At 49.5% G+C, this 25739-nt stretch overlaps 2 protein-coding genes across 2 annotated transcripts; one reads left to right on the forward strand and one right to left on the reverse strand.

The window, feature by feature from the left end:
- Nucleotides 1-2279: 2279 nt before the first annotated feature.
- LOC112875597 (transcription factor MYBS2-like) lies at nt 2280-4242 on the reverse strand. Its single transcript, XM_025939493.1, has 5 exons — nt 3651-4242; nt 3150-3373; nt 2992-3069; nt 2831-2878; nt 2280-2742 (listed from the first exon to the last, which is right to left on the reverse strand). The coding sequence occupies exons 1-5, from the start codon at nt 3937-3939 to the stop codon at nt 2539-2541; spliced, it is 843 nt and encodes a 280-aa protein (XP_025795278.1). The 5' UTR covers nt 3940-4242; the 3' UTR covers nt 2280-2538.
- An 11712-nt stretch (nt 4243-15954) lies between these two features.
- LOC112873159 (translation initiation factor IF-2-like) lies at nt 15955-18234 on the forward strand. The gene is made up of 2 exons (XM_025936178.1): nt 15955-16147; nt 17735-18234. The coding sequence occupies exons 1-2, from the start codon at nt 15955-15957 to the stop codon at nt 18232-18234; spliced, it is 693 nt and encodes a 230-aa protein (XP_025791963.1).
- Nucleotides 18235-25739: the final 7505 nt, after the last annotated feature.

Genomic DNA, 25739 nt, shown 5'->3' on the forward strand with positions numbered 1-25739 from the left:
ATTAGTGGTCACTTCCTTCAGCCGCTAAAAAGCGTTATAGCAAGCTAATTGCAGTCACTAATCTTAGCGGAAATAAGAAAACACATGCCGCTTATATTCATCCCATCATAAAATAATATTTTGATAATGTATTTATTTAGTACTATAAATATTAACAATGTATTTTTAAGACTTAATTAATGAACAAAATTTAAAGGAAACTATTAGTATTAAACAGTCAAGGTAAGTTCTAGGAGGACCAGTCAACTGTGTGAAACGGGGAATGTTCATGTCGACATGTCCTTGCATATATCAGTTTCCGGTACCAGGATCACTGAGCAAGTACACTACCAATTCTCACAGGCAGTTAAAAAAATCTGTTTCCCTGAGCATCGAGACGCTGGTGGACATTGGTTGGTATTCAAACAGGTTATCCGTATGGATATTTATGTGCTTTTCCTTTTCTCGTTCTCGTTCTTGAGATTGTACTATTATTGGGAGCCCTATTGTTTGCCCCCATGTGTTTTTATGCCATGATTAGCTTGTTAACTCAGAATTGAGAAAAGGGGAACAGCTGATTAAGCAGGCAATGACGTAGGGATTTGGACCTGGGAGGAAAGGACGCCATCTTTTCGCTCAGGATGCCATTTCCGACTAGATTTTCTTACCAGGTCGGTCGGTCGGTCGTGTCCTCGCAAAGACACGGCTTGACCAGTTGACCTCGTACTCATATTTGGTGTACAGGTAGGTAGTAAACTTCCACTTACTTCCAGCTGAACTCCAAATCTTACAACTAGTCCTCCTACGCGCATCGCCTGTGATCTTCCTCTGCATTTTTTTGACCAGATCGTCGATGAACAATCTTCAGTAACAACTACTCCCGTACCTAGGAGTAGTAGCTAGCACCTGGCACCATGGGGGAAGCTTGCCTTGTGGCCAAGGTTGTACACAAGTTCGGTCAACTAGGATCTATCTCGATCCCATTACGGGATTCGTCCACTCTTTGACTATCCCTGTTTTCTTGGAGCCTTGCCCTTTGACCACGATATCGTGTGCATCTACGTACAATATCTCTAGCTACCAACGATGCCGCACCAACAGGGGTGTGGCGCAAGAATCCACCCCCCCCCCCCCCAAGGGATTCCTAGGTCATAAACTTGGCATAGCTTGATGTATTCCTTCCAACCTCCTAGGTACGGGAGGGGTGCCCTGATTGGCCGGCCACCTCGTGGGCCACAAAGCTGCTCCCGATCCCAAGCAAGCCCCACGAACCGAATCAGATCAAATCAACCAGAAAAGAAAAGAAATGCGGAAGAAAATCCGCACCTTATCTTAGGAGATCACCTTCCCCAGTCCCCGTGAACGGTCGCCCGCCGCGCGCCATCTCATGATCCTCGCGTCCATTTTTCTGTCCTCTCACATCCCTCTTCTTTTTTCCGCTGAAAGTATGATGGAAAAAAAAGGTCGCTGCTGCTGTGCGTGTGTCGTCGACCCTCCACCAGCTAGCACTGCACCGGTGGGGCACCGGCCGGCTACTGCTGCCGATCGACGGCGTCGAGACGGCGGGGGCCCGCCGGCCCGGGAGCGAGACAGCGGCGGCGAAAAAGCTAGCTCGCTCCCGGTGGGGGTGGCCACGTCCGCACCGCACGATGGCGCGCCGCGCGGCTCGCCCTTCCCTGTCGTGCCCTCGTGCGTGGACGGACCACCACTTATCCTGACGAGATCCACATATCCCGTTCCAGATCCGGCCACACCCTACCTGCATTGCAATCGTGTAGATAGATAAAGCCTGCTTTTTTTCAGAGCCGAGCGGCGTATCTGGTTTCTGCATCCGGCTTTTCAGAAAATTTCTGCATCCGGCTGCAAAAATCCTCTAGGCATCTCAGCTTCTCTTCTGAATCAGTAAAGCAATAAACGTATTCCTCGTGCAATTTAGCAAGTGTGATTCATGCAAACGCGAGAGCTGCTACGCCCATGTAATCGGCGTGACCTGAGGCACCGGCAATACAGCCGGAATCGGAACAGTTCTGTAATCATTGGAGGTAGTAGCATGATTGGTGTGTTTTGGACGACAGGGGCGTGAGGGAATTACAACCCTTGGCCCTCGTTTGGCATTACGGTCGCATCGACGACCGAATGGTCCAATTATTGGGTCATCGGAACCTCAGAGCCACACAAGCTGGAGCGGCTGCCTCCTCAGATCGGAACAAGAAACGAGCCCACTTGAAGGAGACAGGGACCCTCCCGATGGCAATTGATCCCCCCTCCTTGATCTCATACACAACGCAATTCGCAGCCAATGCCATGCAACAAATAGTAAATCTGATTTCCGCTCAACAGCTTCTACCAACCAACCAGCACAAACTTTCTTCCTGTAGTAGTAGGATCACAAGAAAGAAACAAACCGAAAACCGGCACGCCATCGACGAAGAACACGAAGTTAGCACAATAAAGACGACGACGACAACAACAACAGCATGATCGAACAGGCAGGAGGTGCCTGCCTGCAGCTGATACAGATCGCGGCAGCTGAGCCAAGCATCAGCCCGGTGTCTCGAGTCACAGCACTTTGATTGCCCCGGCAGCGCCACCATAGCCGCAGCGAGCAGGAGGCGCGATGCTGAGCTCCAGATTGTTGACGACGATGCTGAGCTCCAGGCTGTTGAAGGACGAGGCTGTTTCCAGGAGGCCGGAGGACATGGACGCGAGCGACGTCTCGCCGTGAGCCATTGGGGTCACGAAGTAATTAGTCAGTTCACTAACCTATCGGAGGAATCAGTTTATTTGTCAGTTTTGCTCAGAATGTTGCTCCATGAAGATGTTCTTACCAATGTAAAGGTGAGAGTTTTACCTGAATGTTATTGCCTAAAATCCCTCCAAAGCCCCTACAGCTTGGTATCTGAAATGAGGTTAAAAAATAGCTGTTCAGCTCTTCAGTAGCTAGCAACCGGTAACTTTTACTCAATCCGTGGAAACACAGGAAACACAGAGGAATGAATCTGCAGAAATTACCGGGACATCGCCGCGGTCGGTATGAATTATCTCCTGAGAAGGAGCAGGCTTAGTGGCACTGTTTGGAGGGCTTGGCACCTGAAACAAACGGATAAAGGGAACAGTATTAGCTGCAAGATCTGATCAACCAATGGGAAAAATTGCATCAAGGTGCTCACCTGATCGTCACCGAAGTCGGCGATGCCGACGTCGAAGAGGCTGGCCCGGCGCTTCTTCTTGCCGGGGTTGGTCTGGCGGAGGAAGTACTTCTGGGCGTGGCTGGCCACCTGCGTCGCCGTCCTGGTGGTCACGAAGCCCTTGGAGATGCCCCTCCAGTCCCCCTTGCCCAGCTGCCTCAGGCCGTCCAGGAACTTCCTGTGCTCCTCCTCGGTCCACGGAATCCCTGCACGGATTTCACCAATCAATCAGCACAGGATTAATCACAGAACCAAGAACTAAAAAAAATGCTACTGGTATTTGTGGTGCGAGCGCCTTGTGGATTGTGAGCGCTGGCGTTGACTCGCACATAAAGGGGCCGAATTTTCAGTCGTTTTCTTGATTTCAGAATCCAGGACAGCATTTTTCGTTCACGAACCAGTCCTCGGATTTTATCGAACAACCTCGGCAAGAAGAAAGCAATCGAATCCGGGAGGGAGAGAAGGAAAAGAAAAGGAAATCACCTTTCTTCCTCTCCTGGGCCTTGCGGCGGCGGCGCTTCTGCTGCCTGGACGCCAGCTCCAGATCGTCGGAGGCGTACCGCTTGCCCTCGCCGGCCTCCCCGTGCGGCAGGAGCGGGTCGGCGGAGGGGATGGCGAGGTTGGGCATGCTGGAACTCTTCCTGAGCTCGAACCCGATGCCGTTGTAATCCGGCCCCTCGTCGGCGACGACATCCACGCCGAATAGCCTGAGGACCACCGGCGCCGCCTTCCTCCCGTTCTCCTCCTCCTCTGGCCGATGCACTCCCCCCATCCCTCCCTTGTCTGCTGCCTTGTCGCTGTTGATGGCGTCTTTTGTTGGGAGCGGATTGGTCGTTGGATGGGATGCTTTGGAGGCCGCTGCGGATGGCACTGCGGGAGAGGCCAAGAGGGAGAAGGGGAGATTAGATTACTGCTACTGGTGGTAGTTGCTGCTGCCTCTGCCTCCCCTCCGGGCCAGGGATCGCCTGCCTCGCTTATTTATACAAGTCGTAGGGAGAGGAGGAGATGAGAGTAGTGGTAGTTTGATAGGAGGAAGCAGTTTTGTTTTTGGAAGATCTTTATGGCATTTTGATGAGTTTTTGCGCCAATGGGATTGGTTCCGAGCTAGATTATGGTTGACCGATGCGACCGAGGGAAGATGGCATCGGAAGACGCAAGTTTGGGCCAGAACTAGGCAGCTAGTATATAACGACCCGGTGGCGTCTGTAATGATGTCAAAAACCAAGTCCCTGGCTCTTTTCTTCTTGTGCGGTTTCATCGAAGTATCATCGAATCTGACGTGTTCGTGTCGTCGCAGGCCGGAATGTACACAGACTGCCTTTTCATGCCAAGTCCGTACCATCCATGGCATGGCATTGTACACTTGCACTCTTCGTGTGGGCATGCGTCAACGTCCGCGTGACTAGACTACCACCGCAGCAATGCAGGCACTGTACTACTAAGCAGCGCGTCTATGTGCCTCCTCTTAGCATGTTGAGCTCCCTAGTCCACACACAACACGTAGAAATATCGAGATAGAGAACAAGTATTCCCCTCTGAAAATTGGCAGCAGGTGCATGCGTAGCTCCGGTATAGATACCAATCCTGGCAGGCAGGGGCTGAGGACGGTGAAAACACTCGTTCACATTTCACAAGATTACTAGTACATGACTAGCCGGAGGGAGATGTGCGGCAATTACGTGCGGGTTTCCACTCCATCGCAGCACTGGCTGGCTGACTGACTAGAAGCGCGGCCACGGCAGTATCAACATCAACATCCCGGACAGTTCCTTCCTCCTCCACGCGCCTCGATCAGCTGCTTCCCAGTGCAAACCCCACCCCCCCCCCCCCCCCACACACAACAATTTCGCTCCAACTCGTGTCTATCGTTGGGTCCCTGCCAAAAGACGCGGTGATTCTCGGCCGGGCCGGGTCACCACTCACCAGCTACTACCACTCTACTAGTAGCAGACGACGACGACGACGCATGTTTTGACAGGACGGTGACTTGGGGGCTGGCGACTTGGCGTGTTTGGTGGTCGGGTGGATCGCAAGATGCGTGGGGATTTCGCCCGCCCCCCCGCGCGCGCGCTCGGTAGTCGGTGGTGCTCCCGGCATCGGTCGGTCGCGTTTCGTGCTGGTCTGGGCTTGCTGATGCCGTGGGGATACCGCCCGCCCGCGCGCGCGCAGCGACACGCCGCGTGCTGTTCCGTTCCGTGGCGATCCGGGCACGCACCCGACCGCCGGTGGTCACACGCGCCGTGCGTACGTACGGACTCGCTGACTCGCCCGCCCGTGTACCGGGCGCACGGGCAAAAGGCAGCAGGCAGGCAGGCAGGCAGGCATGGGCGCAGCGTCTGGCCGCGTAGCGTAGCGTCGCATCGATGATCGATCCAAGGGGTGCCGCTAGCAGATACTGCTACTTCGTGGTCTTGACGCACGTACGAACGTACGAAGATATCGCCCGGTCGATCGGGCCACGCGCTTTCACCGGCCAGTAGGATAAAATATCGCGGCCGCCACGCTCCGATCGGGCACTGAAGAGTAAAGAACCTTATCATCTCGGAGCCAGCCGGATTGAAGCCAATGGACGGGCCTCGCCTTTGCCTTGGAAGCACCGTACCTCCAGATCCTCGGCGGCTCGGCGTCAGCGCGTGCGTACCCTACACCCTAGCTTTCAGCAGCGAGCCACTGTCCCTTGGTCTGTGGATACTGGAGAGAGCGAGCCTGGATGCGACACACACCCACACCCGCGCGCCGCTTCTTCCTTGTAGCCACCGTCGCGTTCGCACCGGCCGCGGGAGCACGCAGCTGCCCGGGCGCCGTCAGGAGGCCGGAAGGGGAAAGTTGTCGAGAGCACGAGACGCGGACCGGGCGGCCGGCCGGAAGCGAGGATCGGGAAGCCCTGGGAGCGGCGGCCTGGCGGGGCGCCTCGTCCTTGTCGCCTCGCTCTTGTTGCGCGCTGAGGCCGCCATGGGCTTGGCTTGTCCACAAATGGATCAAATGTAGGTTCCGTCCGTCCGCGCCTGTCGCGGGGCACTCCGGACGGCTGATCCCTTCGAGACGCCACGTCCCTGTTACAGCATAAGTAACAGCCAGCTAAACGCTGCCCGGTCCGCAAGGAATGGATTGATCCCCTCGCTTACTTTGCTCGCGGTTACTCTCGTTCGTGCCCAACAAGGCCTGCTACTAAGATTGACAGTGCCCTGTTATCTGATCTATACCAAGTCTGACGAAGTGACGAGCTGGTTTTTACTATATATATATAATTACTTCACTGCTGGCAGGGTAGCAGTAAAAAAACTTGGAACGATGCGCAGAGCGGCAGAGGTGTGATGATGTGGATATGATGGGGTGTGCAGGGTGGTAGGCGTAGGCGTCGAGGTGATGCGATTGTCCGCGTCAGGTGACCGCATTTTTGGCGGATGAGAAAAGTGCGGAGATTCCTGGATGATAGAAGGGGATCCTTGCTTGGATCAATGAATCAAACTTCAAACACATCCCGGATCTCTCAAAAGAAAACCAAAAAGCTTCAAACCCAACGTCTGGGCTTTTGCGCGGGCCTCGCTGCATCAATGAATCGAGCCCATCTGCTGGGCTCTTGCATGGGCCTAGCTAGCTCATATGCTGAACCGACGATGATGTGCATTTTGAACTCGGTGAACGACCCACCTTTTTTACGCTACTGAATTGAGACAGAGTCAGATTACTTTAGCTGATCCTGATAAAATCTGTTGCATTATTATCCTAAATTTCTCTCTGATCCTGAACCCTCTCATCCTTAATTATCTTTCGCTCGTTAAGCTTTGTCATATGGCAAAGGTTACGGTCTGATCGGAAAAGCAACTTTTCCTGAACTCTTTTAACCTGATAATTTGTGCATGGAAAATAAAGGAAATGAAACCAACATTGCTTTTCACCCCGAGTGAAAAGGGAAATATAATGCATCTTGACATGAGCAGAAGTGCCATGATCTCTTGTAAAGATCAAGCAATGGCTCAATGGAAACCTGCAAAAGCTCAGTGGGAATTGAAACATAGAGAGAAAAAGGCAAGCATATGGTAGCGTCGTGCAAAAAAAAAGAAAAAAAGGGAAATGTAGAGAGAAAAGGCAACACGGTCCTGAAATGACAACCGCGCCACAGACGCTTATTCCAGCCAGCGAACTAGCTTTGCCTCTACTGTACTACATGCATGCACCATCAATACTCTCGACCAAAGAAGAAAATCCGAGTTAGTTCGTCGCTCCAAATGCAATGAAAAAATTAAAAGAAGAAGAGGAAGAAATGAAGAAAAAAATTAAACTAGTTCATGGGGAAGGGAAGGGAAAGAAAGAAAACAAATGCTGTCACAACCCAAAGTTAATAAACGTGGTTAACAATTAAAATAACATCATCATGAGCATCATCCAAGCATAATGAAGTATCATGTGCATGTGATTGGCTTGAGTTAATTAATTTTCTTGCCTTGTTTAAGTGAGTGTTGTGAAGCAAGTTTAAATTTTTCTAAGTAGCTGCTTCCAAAAATTCTATTCAAATACTAGATTTCAAATGGTGAATTTTAAATATTTTTTCTCAATTTGGTGATGTTTAACCCGAGCCATAAAATTCTTGAAAGTTTTGAGAATTGCAGTTTTATTTGAATTTCCTTGTTTAAGTGTGATATTCATTCCTCATTTCATATCATATTATTTTCATATCATCGGCATCATGCTAATGCATGCATTTCATTCATGCATTATAGTGACCGAAACGCTGGAGAACGAGCCCGTTGAGCCCGCTGAAACTGTCGAAACCGAGCCGAGAGTTGAGTTCGTTGTCGAGCCGGAAGAAAACCAAGCCAAGCAGCTAAGCATGATTCCTTGACCCGCTTAACTTGATTGGATTTAGTTATCTCACTTGGGTATATATGTTTATGCTCAATGTTTATCTATTGCATTGTTGATCCTACTTTCATACATTGACCTCCCTTATTTTTATGTATCCATATCCTTAACACTTGTAGTTAGTAGATAATCAATTGAATAAATGCTTAGTCATGCTTAGAGTTGATCTATAATTTGTAAGGAATTGTTGGAATAGGATCACTTTGCTCACTACGCGACTTGTTACCTTGATCGTTCTTATCTGGTTTTGGAATGTTGGAAGTTCAGATCGGTCTAGTTAGAAAAATAGTTTCGTGGTTTGGGCAGAATGTAGGGTCTAGAGAAAGGAGCCTCGGAGGCATAGTACGCTTAAATTAGTTAAGGACCGTCCGTGGATGACCTCGGTTTTGAGCATTTTATCGTACTACCACATATCCAATCATGGTATGGATGAGCCGATTACCTTATAAGTTTTAATCTTTGATGCATGATCATAGATGCGTGGCCATAGGACTTTGTAGAGAGGCTTAGGGGTGTCCCCGGTGGACCTAGGTGACTCTTCGCTCAAGTTAGGCGTGATGTTCAACGGTTGAGACTTGTCGGAAAAGATTGATGCGAGTACCCCCTTGCCCAACATGATCGGTTGGGTGAGTCGCATGATCCTTGTGTCGTGTGGGTAAAGAAATACACCCTTGCAAGATTAATTAATCAATTCGAATTGCCGCGCTCTTGTTTATGAGCAAGCTCAATATCCAATGAATTCTTCGTAGAAGTATCGATTGTGTTCGGATTTGGTTTATGTCACCTCATGATACTTTATTTATTTTGTAATTCAATTAACTAAAACTTGAGATGGTTTGGGCAAGATAATTAAAATGCTAGAAAGTTAGGTGTTGGATTAGAGAGCTCATGCTTATGCAAATTACTTAACCCTAAAGCCTTATCTTGTGAGCTTTCATTTGCATAATCCTTGGTTATTAATTAATTGCGTAAGTCTTGCGAGTACCTTTGTACTCACGTTGCTTTGTAAACTAAGTTGTAGGCCGGAAGTTGCGTTTGGCCACTTCTACCCCGCCGATCCCGGTGCGGGTGAGGAGTAGGTCGAGGCGGCCTTGATGGTGTCCTTGAGCAAGACGCCATTATTTTATCGCATTATCAAGTTATACGCTGCGCAATCGTTCTTTTAGGGATGTCTTATTAAACATTAAACTTTATGATCCATGTCTCTTCCTAAATGTTAAATTGTAAGTCCGAGACTTGTATTTTGTTGTTGAACCTTAAATTTCAGATTTGAAACCCCCTATGTTGAGCTTGTAATATTTAGTTGTTAAATCTTGTTGCTTAAAAATTGCTTTTTGTGGTTCATCGGCAATATATGTGATTGTAAATGGTATATGTGTATGCGTGATCTTGGGCATATGGTGGAACACATACTGGGACTATCAGATTTGATATTAGTTTTGGTGAATGACGTGTTGGTTATTTATGACTTAAATGTGGCTAACAAGTGGCACGCTCTTGGTGTGAGCGCGTGTTAGCTCTCATCTTAATGATAATGACCGTCGGTTCGCTTAAAATAGTGTTAAATTGGGAGGTTCCTACAAATGCAATTACTACGGTTTTGTCGTCGACTAGGTGACGCATTCGATCTGAGAGGAAACTTCCAAATTTCTACTACTACTTCCGGAATGGCGCTGCGCCAGGTACCAAAGCAGCCAGGGCAGTGCCTGCGAGAGCATGCATGCCATGGCCGGCGTGGTCCTGAACTACTCCTGATGGCTCCCTCTCTAGCTAAGCTTTTGCCGGGACCGGGAGAGATGCAAGCTAGCTGTAAGCCAGTGACCTGCCTTCTTGGCCGCTGCATAAATACAACCTCATGTCGACGTCACGTCAGTGACACGTGGAACTATCGCTGTTTCCGGGGGGTGAACTGAAGATCTCGGACTGAAAAGCACGGTAGCCACTCGATCGCTCTCCCTCGCTCGTGCTGCTTAAAACGAACGCGAACGCGCGGCGGCCGCCGCCTCGATCGCTCTCCGCCGTGTCGTCAGATAATAAATCACCCGATCCTCCCATCCAGCGTCATTCTGCCTCGTTCTCTCTCTCTCTCTCTCTCTCTCTCTCTCTCTCTCTCTCTCTCGATCTCTCGATCCACTACAAGTGAAGTGAGCTAGCTGTGTACTTAGTTCAATGGACACCCTCATGGCGGTCATCGTCGGCATCGTCAGCGTCCTCGTCACCGCCTGCACGATCGTCATCGTCTGCAACTGCATGCGGAAGGTGTGCGCTGGGCCGCCGGGGGAGGCGCAGCCCCACGCCGGAGGAGCCGCCAACGTTGGAGGGGCGCCGCCGGCGCCATGATCGAGCTGCTGCACCGGTGTGGCCTCCCAAGTCTCTGGCATCCAACTTCAATTGTTCGTATGATGTGGGTTCGATGCTACCAATAAGCTGCTTCAGTTTCTTCCCGTTTGCCGTTGGTGTACGCTGAATCGCTGATCGATCACTCGCGAGTTCTAGCAGGGTAATATATGGAGCATGGTTAACTTAATTTGGTCTGTGTCTGTTCCTCGTCTTGCTTTTACTTCTTTTGTCTTTGGGTTCTAGCCACTACCAGTAGACCTTCTTGTCAGAGCTCGCGAGAGTTTTCCCCACCCTGTCCGTCTCTCCACGGCAGGCTCAGAGGCAAGCATGTGGTCCATGGCCGTGTACGCCAGCTACCCTCTCTTGTTATCCTCTTCCGGTGACCTGATGATAGATGCTGAGGTCATGAGATGGTCGTGCTAGCCGCACTGATCGAGCTACTGGTAGTAGTCAATGTACTGTTTCTTTGAAATGCAGGTGTGGGGGCGTACCCTACTGCATTGGATCAACAAATCAACCCCGGGCGCATTTGCTAGATCATTTGTTCAGACAAGCAAAGCTGGCTACCCAAGCAAAGTAGTAGTACAGTAGCATGCGCGTGATCAATAAATTAAGGGAAAAGTCAGGTTTACGCACTTGAAGTATCAAAAAAATCCGATTTTCAACCTTCAACTATGAAACCGGATAATAAAGGCCATCCAACTATTAAAACCGGCAAATTTGACCCTTTAGATGGTTTCTAAGATGGTTTTCCATTTTGTGAGAATTAAATATATTTAAATTTAAATAAAAGATTCATAATTAATTCATTTTAAATAAAAAATAAAATGGGTATCAAAAGTTTTCTAAAAATATTACCTATCTATTGGCAAGATACTTGTTAGTTACACAGATTCAATTTTTTTATGTTTATAATATTTGGTTGCTTATAGTATGCCTATTATTTTTGAATAACTAAAATTCAGATAGAGCAATAATAGATAGGTTGCATTTTTGGAAATTCTTTTAGTAGTTTTATATTGTTCTGGTATAAAATGAATTAGTTTTGATTTTTTAGATCTAATTAGAATTGTTTTCATCTTTTAAAAAATATAAAACCACCGCAATGACCAAATTTACCCGATTTTGATAGTTAGATAGCCTATATTATCCGGTTTCGTAGTTGAAAGTTGAAAATTGAATTTTTACGATAGTTCGAGGTTATAAACCGAATTTTTCGCATGACCGTAAAAACAACCAACCTTTCAGGACGGGAAACCATACCGGCTACCGTCAAGGCGTTCAGGTCCTGCGGCACTGCTCCCCCCGAAACCTTACCGCTGCTGCTTTCAGAGCTCAGCTTCCAAGCCGTCATCACTACCACTCAGGCCGTAGTGTGCCACGGGCCGTTCGAACACCAAAACTGTGGGCGGCGAAAGGTTGGCAAAGAGGACACGAGCCGCGTCTCGTGAGGGTGCGTGGCCCAAATGCTGTCCCATTTCTCGCAAACGTGCTGCACTGCTGGTCCAGATTGCTGGCAACCATCTTGTCCTGACCTAGGGCGAGGCGTTCGATTTGGTGTAAAATTCCAGGCTTCCAATTCGCAGTCTGTTCCCCCCGGCCCGATCGCCAATTCACCACCCACCTGCTCGCCAGTGTGCCTGTGACGAACCCTGCTGCCATGGGTGTGGTCGTGTTGTACTGCCTACTCTAGCTACTCCGTCGCTCGCTCCGCTCCCTTAGCTTTGTAGCTGTAGCCTGGTAGCTAGGGATCGGACAACCCTTTCTTGCCGTGGAGGAGACTGAAGAACTCCGGCACGATATAAAGCGAGGTGAATGCCGGGGGCTCCTTTTCCTCAGTTTGGCCGTGGGTAAATTCGCGGTGACGAGTGACGACGGGGACGGCGGTTCCTTTTCCTGACCGTGCTTCATTTCGTTCACACAGTGGGAGGTGTAAACCCGGCCTAGCTAGCTGTCTCGATCGCTGGGGTTGGATCGGAAGACCTGTGGTGGTCTCCGTACATCTCCAAGAACCTCGTGACACGTACGTGTGGTCGACACATGCCGATGGCGTGCGGGCGAAGCGCTCCGGCCGTACGACGCTCCTCCCTCGCCGGGGTGCTAGCCTATAAAACCCGCGCGCGCCGGCCGGCCCTGCGCAACTCGCCACTGCCCTTCTCGCTTTGCGCCCGCCGCTCCCGGAGATCCAGCGCCTTCTCGCTTGCTTCCACTCCGATCCGGTCGGGTCCACCATCCATCCGTGTGGGTTTCGATGGACGCCCTGACGTGGGTCCTGATCGGCCTCGTCATCCTCCTCGTCGTCCTCTGCGTCGTGCTCAGCGTCCTGGAGGTCCACATCAAGAGGCACGCCGGAGGAGGAGCCGGTCGTCGGGCTCGGGGCGAGCCGCCGGAGGCGTGAGCTGCATGTGGCCTAGCTGATCTGTTCCTTCGGTCCGGTTGTTAACTGTGGTACGGCCGTACGGTGCGTGCTCGAGGCATGCATGCTAGCTACTTTACTCTCTGATCTGCTGTTCGTTGTCTAGGGTGTGTGTGTCAGTGTGTACTGTGAGGAGTCTGTAAAGATAAGTTTGATGACCGATCCATGGTGTGGTGTACTGGTGTGTGGGTTTGATCGAGTAGCAACCGGTGCAATGTTGTATGATGTTAATCATCGCCAGTTCTAGTAGTAACGTCCAACAATTTGGTCTGCATGTTTCTCTTGGTTAATTTAATTTGTTACTTGTTGGGAAGATCGTTTGTCCTAGTAGCTTCCTTTTTTCCCTACAGATCGCGAGGACGTGTCACGGTGTAGCCCTGTGATGTGATAATCTGTTGTTCGTTGTTCGTCCTGTATAGTGTGTGATATATACTGCGATCAGTCTGAAATCTAAGTCTGGTGGTCTTTTTTTTTTCTTTTTGTGGATGGAATAGTCTGGTGATCTTACGGTGTGGTACTTGTGGGCTTGAGTACTACTGCATTGTATGATAATTGATGCCCGGTTTTAGTACTTAATGTGCAAGTCTCTGTTCTGTTGAAGTATCTTAGTTCCTATTGCTCTGAATCTTTGGAAGATGGGTGACCGTTTTTCAATTTTTATTTACATGGCCTACTCTAAAAATTTGTATTAAAGCTAACACCTCAAAACAAAATTAAATGACCCATGACAACTTTTAATCACTGTTATAAATATTTGTTGTGCGTGAACGTGATTTATAAATTTTGAAATTGATTTTTGGACATGCACGTGGGGCCACCTAATGCGTGTAGTCTGAAAGTTTACACGATTATGGACGTCTCTTGTGTGAAGAGTAACTCTAGAAAACCTTTTTCTTTCTCTAAAAGATCTTATTTGTTCCTTCTCCTGCAATATCTTGTTTGTTTCAGCTTTTGCTTTTGGCTTTTGGTCGAAAAGGCATCCTTTATTCCTTATTCTATAAGATCTTGTTTATTCCTTCTCCTGTAAGGTATTTTTTCAACTTTTACTTTTGAAATCTGATCAAAATGCCTTGTTTATTCCTTACCTTATAAGATTGTATGTGTTCCTTCTCCTACAAGTAGGAGTGGATCTGGGGGGAGGGGGGGGGGGCGGTTAAGAGCCTACCTCCCTAAGATCAATAGATACACCTTAAGCCCCCTCCATTTTTGTGAAGAAAGAATGAACAAGAAGGGGGGAGGAAGAAGAAACAAAGAGAGATGAGCCCCTACTTCACTCCTTAGGTGGATTCGCCACCGCCTACAAAGACTTGTTTGTTTCAGCTTTTACCTATAAGGAGTTGTTTGTTTCAGATTTTGCTTTGGCTTCTGCTCAAAAGCCAAAACCAGAAACAAACAACTAGCTTTTTAAATTAGCTTCAGCGAAGCAAAACCTGCATTTGTATTAAAAGTTAAAAGCAGGTGTGGAGTTGCTTTCTTCCCGTCTTTTTTTTGAAAAAGTTGCCCTGCGGCGTATTGCATGGATTATACATCTCATTAATTCAAAAGCCAATCCTCAATGTCAACTTTTTCAGTTTTTCCATAGCTAGGTTTCTAGCCCCTGCGGATCGACGCGCATTGGCTCAACATCTCATGAGGAGGTTTACCCAACGCCCTTAAAAACACAGTAAGCTAGCCACCGTGCCACACTTAGTTTCGCCGCTTGTTGATCACCAGTGTCCTGTCCGTCTCGTTTTGGGTCCTCTCGGTGCCCTTGCTCCCCTCTTGATCGGTCCATCCCATCGAGCTCAACGATGGATCCTCTCGTCTGGATCCTGATCGGCCTCCTCGTCGCCCTCGTCTTCGCCTGCATCATGCTCATGGTCGTCGAGAGCTACTTGAAGAATCGCGCCGCGCAGGGGGATCTGCTCCACGGCGGAGCAGCCCGTCGGGGTCGGGGCGAGCTACTGGCGACATGATCGAGCTGCAGCGGCCTCTCTATTCCTTTGGTCCGGTCAGTCGCTGGGGTGTGGGTTCGAGCCTCGAGGCATGCGTGCTAGCTAGCTACTAACTGATCTACTCTTTCGTCCGTTGTTCATTGTGTTAGGGTGTGTGTGATGAGTCTGTAAGAGAAGCGTTGTGATCGTTCCATATACGGCGTGGTGTGGGTTTGAGTAGCAAATACTGCCATTATTGCATGCTAAGCTCATCGCTAGTTCTACGTGCTAACGTGAAACATCAATTCGGAGCGTCTATTCATCACACGTGCGACTAGCCGCTGTATTATCGCACACGTTTGCTGGAAATAACAATGTTCCAGAATAAAATAAAATATTCCAAAATAATATAAAAATATTTTGGAACAGTGTTATCTCAAATCTTTTATTTTATTTTATTTTGGAACACTGTTATCTCCAACGGACATGTGCTATGATATGGCGGCTAGCGACACGTGCTATGAATAGACATCCCGATTAATTTGGTATGTTTCAATTTATTTTTTAGTTCGTTGAAAGATGAATCACCGCCGGTTCTAATAGCAATGTGTTTTGATGGTCTCATCGTAGCTATATTCTAGATGGAGGGAGTGGTTATTTATTTATGAGTAAATTGCACTCCAGTTCCCTAAACTTATCCCGCAGTTTCACCTAGATCCCCAAACTCTCGAATCATCCATTTGGATTCCTAAATCATGTTAAGTGGTCCATCCGAAGTTCCAAAAGCGCTACGCGAGTTTCCGACGCCGACGTAGCATGCCACGTGGTGCCACGCTAGCAAATATTTACAAAAATCTTTATCTTCTCCCTCTCTCCCTCTCCCTCTCCCTCTCCCTCTCCAATCTCTCCCTCCCTCGACCAAACTGGCTAGACGTTGGCGCATTGCTCGCTTGCAACGGTAGCAGCAGCAGAGACACGCGTGAAAAGCAGTGGCCAAGGCGCGCGGCGGTGGCGGAGTGCACGGCTGCATGGTGCGTTCTGTGCGCCTGCCTGCCCGTGGCAGGCGCTGGCGCGCTGCCGAGCGCGACGATGCGGTCACCCACGGCCGTGAACACCGGGTCGACGCACCACTCACGGGGTGCCCTCATGGCGACGCACGTGGCCGCCCCGAGCAGGTCGCCCGCGACGGCGACGCCCGAGAGCGAGAGCTCGCAGACGCAGTCCTCGTGCACCACGCAAATGGGGCGGATGCGCGATGATGTGGCATGGCGCGGCGCTCGTCCTCCGCTCGTCGCCCCTCCGCCTCCGCCTCATCCGGTCGCGCTCGTGGCGCGAGGGCCCGAGCAGGAAGAACGCCGAGACGAGCACCCCTGCCGCCGCTTTCGTGCGGAAGAAAGAAAGGAAGGAGCGGGGCCTCGCAGCACCTGCAGCCGGGGAAGAAGGTCAAGGTCGCGGAGAGCCGGAGAGCAGCAACTGCTCTTGTCTCCCTAGCTCCTCCAAATTTCGTAAATATTTACCAGCGTGGCACTACGTGGCATGCTATGTCAGCGTCGGATAGACCACTTAAGGTGGTTTAGGAACTTAAATGGATAAACGATTTGAGAGTTTAGGAAACTAAGTAAAGCTATGGGCAAGTTTAAAAATATGAAATGCAATTTACTCTTTATTATTACTGCAGGCAGAGAGGGTTCTTGTTTTGTTAGTAGTGTTACCGAGGGCAAGGTCTCGATCCACGAGCGGAGCCATGGCATCCATGGCCGTCTCGAGGTGTTCGTTCTTACCCTGCTCGTCGCATCCCCATGCATGGTCTCCTCGTCTCGCGAACTGATGTTGATCGTCGTGAGGATGGGAACGAGAGAGATAAGCTGAGCTACAAAGCATCCCATCGTGTATAACTGCTGGTTGAGCCTGGGTCGCGGCAGCTAGCGCCAGATCCGGGTCGCCGCGCCGATGATCACCTCCGGCAGTCCGCGCTCTGGCAGGGCCGACCTCGACGTGCTAGCGCGGACGCGGCTGCACCTGCACGCGTGCCGCCGTGGGCAACCTGCTAGCTGGTCCTATCCTTGCCTGCTATACCCTGATGCGCGCAGTCTGTACGTAGACGCGGCGGGGGCCAAACGAATCCATCCTCGTCTCCGGCAGCATCGCCTTCTCCCAGCCCGAGTCCTGATGACGCACTACTCCACGTGGCCGCGCCAGGGCTAGCGCACCCACGGACGCGCTGAGATACCAGGCCACGATCGAGATTGCACCGCGGCACACCGCACACGGGCAGCTGCGCCTGCGACGAACGACGGAGCCAAACTTCAAAGGGCAGCTGGGGCCGGGTCCGCAATGAAAGAAGCACAGCAGGCTCCTCGCTTTGGCAGGTACGTAGCGTGCAGCCAGAGGGCTCCAGAGCTCGTCGTCCTCCTCTCGCCGTGTCGATCGGTGGTGCCCTCCACGCCGCCCAAATTTCCGAACCAGGGTCGAACACCAGAGTGACTTGGCCTTGCAACTCCCCCTTCGCTCCTGGTGCCAAGGCTCGTCTCATCTACGGGGATGGATGTAAACCTTTAAAGAAAGAGAGCGAGGGCACGCGAGATAGAAAGGGGCGCGCGCGAGAGGGACAGAGGGTGGCCCAGGTGCTCCTCCCGTTTCTCGCAAACGCTTTGGATGCATCATGGCTCGCTTTGTCATGGCCTTGCTGGGGTACGGTGGCGCATCCGATCCATCTACGCGGAGAGAAAACGAACCCCAAGCTTCTGATTTCACCTTGCTCCATGTGACGTGTGGTTTCCACGTAATTCCGATGACATGCGGGGCCAACCGTCTGGGTGAAACTGCGAAAGAGCTCGAGCTGGACGAAAATATATGGCAGGTGCACTCGTTGTAATCTCCTGCTCCTACCGGCGTAAAACGAGGGCCCCGGCCGGCCACTGGATTCCGATCCCCAGAGCCCGTCTCCTCGTTCACACGTCGTCCACTCCTCCTAGCTAGCTACACCCTGGCTAGCTTAGTGTCGTGCGTCTCCTTTGATCCCTTCTCTCTGTCAGAGTCGATGGACGACGACGCCCTCTGGTACGTCCTCCCCGGCGTCTTCGCCGCCGTTCCCTGGCTGCTCGTCATTGTCTGCAGCAGCTCGGACAGGAAGCGCGCCGTTGCGGCGCCGGTGCAGGCGCAGGCCCCTGTAGGAGCTGCCGCCGGGGCGGCGGCAGGGCACGCGCAGCCGGCTGCTGGAGCTGCCGCGGGACAGGCGGCGCCGGGGCACGCTGGGCCCCCCGCCGGAGCTGCCGCCGGGGCGGCGGCGGCGGCAGTGCAGGTGCAGCCGCCCGCTGGAGCTGCCGCAGGGGCAATGCAGGTGCAGGGCCTTCGCCGGATCTTCACTGCCACCGCTGCCCGCTGGAGCGGCCGCGGGGACAGCGGAGCCCGGGCAGGCGCAGGTCCCTGCAGGAGCGGCAGCCGGAGGGGCACCGTCGGCGCCATGATGATATGCGGCCTTGGTCTTGGTTTGGTCGGGCATATGATTTCTGCAATGATTAGTTTGCTTACCTGAACGTTGTGTCGTCCCCCGGTGGTGTGGATTTGAGTAGCAACTGCTCCGGTAAAGTTAGCTAATTTTGACCAAATCTATAGAAAATATAGCAATAACTATGCTATCCAACATATGCACAGTTAACGTATAATATACGGTGGATTCAATAAAATAAATTTAGTATTGTAAATATTATTATTTTTTTATAAATTTGGTTAAAGTTTGTTAAATTTAACTTAGGACAAACCTAATATGGCGTAAAAATAGAGATGGAGTAGCAAGTAGCTAGTAGTACATTGTACCTATGCTGATCCAGTGCCAGTTCTCTAGCGGCAGTATATGCAAAGCTCTAGTTTGCTCCTGATGATCTTGGGTTTTTCTTCGTTTATATGAGATTATCTGTGTTGGTGTTTTAGTCAGAGACGATATTACTTAATCACAATTCACAAAACACTTGTTCTCCGATCCAGCCATCTACGACCAGGTCATGCACACAAACATGTCGTCCTTGGCCTCCAATCAACGACACAGGCTGACGATCGTCAGCCAAGATAAAACGGTTTAGTTCCAAGAAACTGAATTGGCGGTGATTAAAGCATCTCCAGCAGTTCCCAATAAATATCTCCTAATAATATAGTATTAGGATATTTCAAAACCACTTTTATAGATTATTGGGAGAGATGTTCCCCAATAATCTTATCCTAATACAATTAATATATTAGGAGAGCCAAAATTCTCGCTCTATTTGAGGGGAGTTGGGCTGAAATATTAGAACAATCCAATAATTATTGAGGAAATTGAGAGGTTTTGGGGAACCGCTGGAGTATATCTTCTTCCAATATTATTAGATTATTGGAAAAACGGAGACTGCCTCTTACCTAAATGAAATTCTTCTAACGGCCTAGTTTTCAGAAGAGCACAAGAAACGTTTGTGTAGGATTATTGGCTCTGAAGTTCTATCACAGTCGTCGCTACCACATGGCAGCCATTCCCGTTTCGTGCAAATGTATGCCAAGTCGTCCATACACGGAATGACAGAAATGATCCGATAGCAAATCGTGAGCTAGGGCGGCCCAAATGTTGCTCCAGTTTCTTGCAAACGCACTGGTCCTGTAAGTCTGCTGCCAAGGGCCGGGCGTGACCGTAGCCCGCGCTGGTACGCACATGGCCCACTGGCCCCATTCCCTATTTTCGGCCTCCCTCAGCTCGTGCTGTCGTCGTGCCTGACTGCCTGGTGCTTAAAACGGGTCGCCTCCCCATCGGTGTCCACTGTCCAGCAATCCTTCTTCCCCTCGATCCCGCACGCCACCGTACGTGTCCACCGCCGTACGTGCTTCTCCTACGCTAGCTGGCTACTAGCTCCATCAGATAGGTCGATGGCGCGGCCGCCCCCATGGGCGTCCTTATCGCCGTCTCCGTCGGGCTGGGCCTCGCCGTCCTGCTCCTCCTCCTCGCCTGCTACATCAACAGGTGGCTTCTGCGGAAGTACTATCAGCGCCACCCATGCCCGCAGCCAACAGCCGACGGCGCCGCTGCCTGAGGAGGAGGAGCGCCTCCGCCGCCGGCGCCATGATCTGCAGCCCGTACGTGCACTTTAATTATTAGGCCTCGCCCCTGTGGCGGGTGCTGGTGTGGGTTCAAGAACGCTCGCTGTTTCTCTTAGCTTTGTTCTTCATCGTCTGGTGTGTGTGCTCTGTCGTGTGTGTGTGCAACTTTCTGGGAAGAAGATGATCGACGTACCTGTTCTTGCAGCTTGTAGCCTTGTACTAGTAGCGCCTTTTGTCAGTGCTTGATACCGCCTCATTCCTTGGCAGTACACGTCGATCTCATCCAGGCGAGGCGAGCAGCTCAATTGCCTCTGCGATCAGCGGTCTGCTGGCTGCATGCATGCTCTCTCGAGAAATTTCTAAATGACACTCTCTGATTCACTTCGCCAGCGTATACAGCTGTTTGATCCGACCGTCATGTCCCCATTAGGCCCGAGCAGCTCATCCTCTGGAAGATAGAGGCGTCAAGCAAGCGCGCGTTGTATATGGATGCTGCCCGTGTGTTAGTACCCCGGATGTTGTTGTTGCCAAGTTAAGTGGGCCTCCAAGGAAAGTGAACCCGCGCTTAATGGATGAATATGCTTGCATGCACAAAAAGAGCCTGAGGAGCCCATGTAACTGAGTACTAGTACCGCTAGCTGAGGGGAAATACCTTATCATATATGAACTAAGCACTTATGCTTCTTCTTCCTCAAGACACAGCAGACCTCGTGCCACCTCCGATCCATTCCTATCCTCAATTTCTTGCTACTCTTCCTAAACTCCATCTCTCTCTTCGATTCCCACTACCCTGCTGCTAACAATTTGGTATCAGACTTATTCGGTTCTGGAGAATATGGTGACTACTCGCCGATTTGGTAATTGGATTGGGTTGGTCGAGGTGCCTTGCTCATCTTGGGCTTGCTACTTCCTCTAATTCCTATCCCCATCAAATCACAGTTCGCCGTCGCTGCCTTGGATCCTCACCCCACCCACGATCACTTCACACCCCACCCACGATCACTTCACTCGGCTCCAGCGTCGCTAAGGCGCCATGAACCCCGACACGAAGATGATCCTCAACGAGCTCCACAAGAACAACGACAAGTGGGAGAAGCGCATCGATGATCTCAACGCCAAGTGGGAGGCCCGCTTCGGTGACGCTGATGATGCTCGCCGACAGGCCAGTTGGCCACTGCGACGTCCAACAGCACCGGGGATGGCTTTGGGTCTGTTACGACCTTAGTTCATCCCCCTATCAAGGGTATGTGCTATTCCACCCAACCAATCCCGCTGAATACCAGTACCAATCCTTTGCCTTATCATGGATCGAGGGGATCTGGGAGTTCTGGGGTGTGTCTTCTGGTAAATTGCCCAAGCTTAACTTTCCTATGTTCGATGGTGATAACCCCAAGCTTTGGATAAGTCGTAGTGAGGATTATTTCAATCTCTTTGACCTTGATCCCACTAGATGGGTTAAGATTGCTTCTATGCATCTTATGGCTGCTGCGTCCCGCTGGTTGCCCTCTGTTGAAAAGAAACTGAAATCATGCTCTTGTTTGAATTTAAACAATTAGTCATGGATAGATTTGGCTGTGAACAACATGAATTGCTAGTTCACCAATTTCTTAATATCAAACAGTGTGGTAGCCTCTCTGATTACATCGACAGATTCTCTAAATTAGTCGATAGGTTGATGGCTTATGAATCACAATCTGACCCTCTCTACTTTACCATGAGATTTATTGATGGGTTGCATGATGATTTGCGTGCTGCCGTGCTTACTCAGTGCCCTTCCTGCTTGGATACTGCTGTAGTTCTTGCGAAATCGCAAGATGAGGTGGCGTCAGTACGGTGCAAGGAGTTCAGGCACTCGGATTACTCTTTCCAGCAGAAGCCTGCTTCGGGTTCACCATTGTCGTTACCTGCTCCTCCTCTGAAGCCATCTTTGCCGCAGTCTGTTGATCGCTGAGGCACAGATGCTGCTCGCGCTCGATCAACAGATGAGGGGTGGCGTGCTCTGCGTGCCCAACATCATGCACAAGGCCTCTGTCAATTTTGTGTGCGGAGAAGTGGTTCAAAGGGCATTCCTATTCTGACCGAGTTCAACTCCATGCAATGCAAGACGTAATAGAATTGTTCCAGCTGGAGGATGATGATCAGTCTATTATTGAGGAGCAACCTAATGGTTCCCAGTTATTTCTCACATTGTCTTTAGCAGCTGTTTCTGGTGTTTCTTCTACCAAGTCCATGTCAATGAGGGGGTTTATACAGGGCAAACCGATGAGGATTTTAGTGGAATCTGGAGCTCCCACAACTTCACCAGCAAGGATCTTTCTGACCAGTTATCATGGGTGTCATTACTGCAAATTCCTATATCTTGCAGGTAGCAAGTAGCTAATGGTCAAACAATCCAATGTTCAAAATGCATGGTTGATACAGTTTGATCTATTGCTGACTATTCTTTCAATTGTGATCTCAAGGTGCTGCCCTTATCATCCTATGATATGATTATTGGCCTAGACTGGTTGGAGCAACACAGCCCTATGCAAGTGCATTGGAAGCACAGGTGGCTGACCATTCCATATGAAGGTTCCACTGCCATTCTCGGTGGAGACTAGGCTGTTTTTCCTGAAGGATCTGTAATTCAGATATGCTTTCTGCAAGTCGACATCTATGATAAAGCTAAGGTGGTTATTTCTGATGAAGTGCAACAATTGCTTTCTGATTATGCTGCTTTGTGATTATGCTTCCATCTTTACTATGCCCATTGAGCTTCCCCCACAAAGAGCATGTGACCATTCTATTCCATTGGTAGAGGGAGCTGCTCCAGTGTCTGTGAGACCTTATAGATTTGCCCCAGCCATGAAGGATGAGATTGAAAAGTAGGTTCAGAAGATGCTAGATAATGGTATTATCAAGAAAAGTAGCAGTCCATTCTCTTCATCTGTGCTCCTGGTAAAGAAAAAGGATAACACCTAGCGCTTTTGTGTTGATTATAGGCATTTGAATGCCATCATAATCAAGGGGAAGTACCCTGTGCCTGTTATTGATGAGTTCTTGGATGAATTGGCCTATGCTAGCTAGTTCTCAAGCCTAGATTTGAGGTCAGGATTCCATCAAATACGTCTCAAACTTGGTAAGGAGTTCAAAACAGCCTTCCAAACTCACTGTGGACATTTTGAATTTAAAGTAATGGCAGTTGGGCTAACTGGTGCTCCAGGTACTTTCCAATCAGCAATGAACACTACTCCGGCCCCTTACTTGAGGAAATTTGTGCTTGTCTTTTTTGATGATATACTGATCTACAACAGAAAATATGAAGAGCACCTGGTTCACCTTAAGTTTATATTTGAATTATTGGTGAAAGATTAGTGGCTAGTCAAACTGTTCAAATGTTCCTTTGCATTGATGGATATCCATTATTTAGGCCATGTGATTAGTGAGAAAGAGATGGGCATAGATTCAAGTAAAATATCTGCAATTTCTTAGTGGCCTATTCCTGTCAATGCCAAGCAGCTAAGGAGTCTTTTGGGGCTAGCAGGGTATTATAGGAAGTTTGTGAGGAACTTTGGTATTATCAGTAAGCCTCCGACAGATCTCCTCAAGAAGAATTCTTTGTTTGTGTGGACTAAGGACCATAACAGCTCATTTTCTGCTCTAAAGACAGCTTTATGCATTGCCCCAGTCTTGTCATTACCAGACTTCACTAAGCTATTCTCTCTTGAAACTGATGCATGTGGATCGGGTGCAGGGGCTGTCCTCATCCAAGATGGTCACCCCTGCCCCTGGCTTTCATTAGTAAGGCTTTAGGTCCAAGGTCCCAAGGGCTGTCTACTTACGAAAAAGAGTATCTAGCTATATTAATGGTTGTGCAGCAATGGAGGTCTTACTTGCAACACAATGAATTTATCATATACACAGATCTGAGAAGTTTGACACAACTTAATGAGCAACGCCTTCATACACAGTGGTAGCAAAATGTATTCACTAAGTTGCTAGGGCTTCAGTACAAAATCATTTACAAGAAAGGGTGTGATAATAGAGTTGCGGATGCACTCTCAAGGAAATCGATTCATGATTCCCAATGTTTAGCTATTTCTTCTTGTGTCCCATGGTGGTTGACCGATGTGGTGAATGGATGGTGGTTGACTGATGTGGTGAATGAATACCAGCTGGATGAGTATACTCTTTCTCTCATGGCCAAATTAGCTCTTGATCCAAGTGTTGTGCCCCATTTTTCTATTACCAATGGTCTTCTTCGTTATAAGAATAGAATATGGGTTGGTGCTAATCCACAACTTCACTCTTGGCTGTTACTAGCTTGTCATGACAGCCCAGTTGGGGGTCAGTTAGGAATGCCTGTAACATACACAAGGTTGAAACAACTATTTGTTTGGAAAGGAATGAAGAATGATGTACACCAATATGTCTAAGGCTTGTATGATCTGCCAACAGAACAAGCCAGATAGGACAAAGCTTCCTGGTCTTCTCCAGCCCCTTCGAGTGCCTTCTTCTGCTTGGCAGGTTATCTCTATGGACTTTGTGGAAGGATTGACTAGGGCACATGCTGCTAACTGTGTGCTAGTAGTGATTGATTCTCTTACCAAGTATGCTCATTTTATTCCACTTTCCCACCCCTTTACTGCTGCTGGAGTGGCCAAGTTATTCATGAATCATATCTATAGGCTGCATGGGTTGCCATAAGTGATTATGTCTGACAGGGTCCATGTTTTTACTAGCCGATTTTGGAAGGAGCTGTTTTAGTTAGCTGGTGTGGAATTACACATGAGTTCGAGCTATCATCCCTAGTCTGATGGCCAGATCGAGAGGTTAAATCAGATGATGGAAACCTTTTAAAGTGTTTTGTCAACTCTTGCCCATCTAAGTGGATACACTGGCTTCCTCTTGCCGAATTTTGGTACAACACCTGTCATCACTCCACTATCAGCATGTCGCCATTCGTTGTTCTGTATGGTCATGCTTCAGGCAGTTTGGTATATCTGAAGCTAATGATGTGGAGGTGCCTGAACTGTCAGTTTGGCTATAAGACCATCAGGTTATGACTGATCTGATCAAACAACACCTTCATCGTTCTAAAGCCCGTATGAAGAAACAAGCTGATCAGAAAAGGAGTAAACGGCAGTTCTCGGTGGGCGATATGGTCTTTCTCAAGCTTTAGCCATACGTGCAAACGTCCTTAGCACCACGTTCTAATCAGAAATTGGCCTTCAAATTCTTCAGGCCTTACAAAATTCTGAGCAAGATTGGAAATGTGGCGTATCGGTTGGATTTGCATGCTACAACAAACATCCACGCGGTGTTCCATGTCTCGCAGCTTAAACCAGCCGTCTCTTCTGAAACTTAGGTTACTCTTATTGGTCCTTCTGTGCTTGACATTCCCAATGTTCTATTGCGCGTTATCCAGCGATATATGAGGATCGTGGTGGTCGTCTAGTTAGCCAAGTGCTGGTGCAGTGGTCTGGTTTACTTGTTTTATTGGCCACTTGAGAAGATGCGGTTGATCTCCAGCGAAGATTTCCACAAGCTGCCGCTTGGGGTCAAGCGGGTTCTCAAGAAGGGGAGAGTGTTAGTACCCCAAATATTGTTGTTGCTAAGTCAAGTGGACCTCCACATCTTCGGCCCAGGGAGGCGAACCCGTGCGTCGTCGGCCTTGAATGGGTGAATGTGCTTGCATGCACAAATAGGGTCCGATGAGCCCATGCAACGAGTACTAATACCGCTAGTTGAGGGGAGAGGCCTTATCGTGTATGAACTAAGCACTTGCGCTTCTTCTTCCTCAAGACACAGCAGATCTCGTGCCGCCTCCGATCCATTCCTGTCCCCAATTTCTTGCTACTCTTCCTAAATTCCATCTCTCTTTTCGATCCCCACTACCCTGCTGCTAACACCGTGATGCTGACGATGAAGGCACCGCAGGCGTACAGCTTTGCGGGTTGCGGCCCCTCGATCAACGCCCTGCCATATTTTGACGATCTC

The sequence above is a fragment of the Panicum hallii genome, chromosome 9 (genome assembly GCF_002211085.1).
Source record: "Panicum hallii strain FIL2 chromosome 9, PHallii_v3.1, whole genome shotgun sequence".
Taxonomy (NCBI): Eukaryota; Viridiplantae; Streptophyta; class Magnoliopsida; order Poales; family Poaceae; genus Panicum; species Panicum hallii.

Coding starts and splice junctions, on each gene's coding strand:
- LOC112875597 (XM_025939493.1), bottom strand. CDS start 3,939: ATGGGGGGAGTGCATCGGCCAGAGGAGGAGGAGAACGGGAGGAAGGCG. Junction 3,070..3,149: donor CCGACTTCGGTGACGATCAG/GTGAGCACCTTG, acceptor CGTTTGTTTCAG/GTGCCAAGCCCTCCAAACAG. Junction 2,879..2,991: donor CCGACCGCGGCGATGTCCCG/GTAATTTCTGCA, acceptor ACCTCATTTCAG/ATACCAAGCTGTAGGGGCTT.
- LOC112873159 (XM_025936178.1), top strand. CDS start 15,955: ATGATGTGGCATGGCGCGGCGCTCGTCCTCCGCTCGTCGCCCCTCCGC. Junction 16,148..17,734: donor AGCCGGGGAAGAAGGTCAAG/GTCGCGGAGAGC, acceptor TCTCTCTGTCAG/AGTCGATGGACGACGACGCC.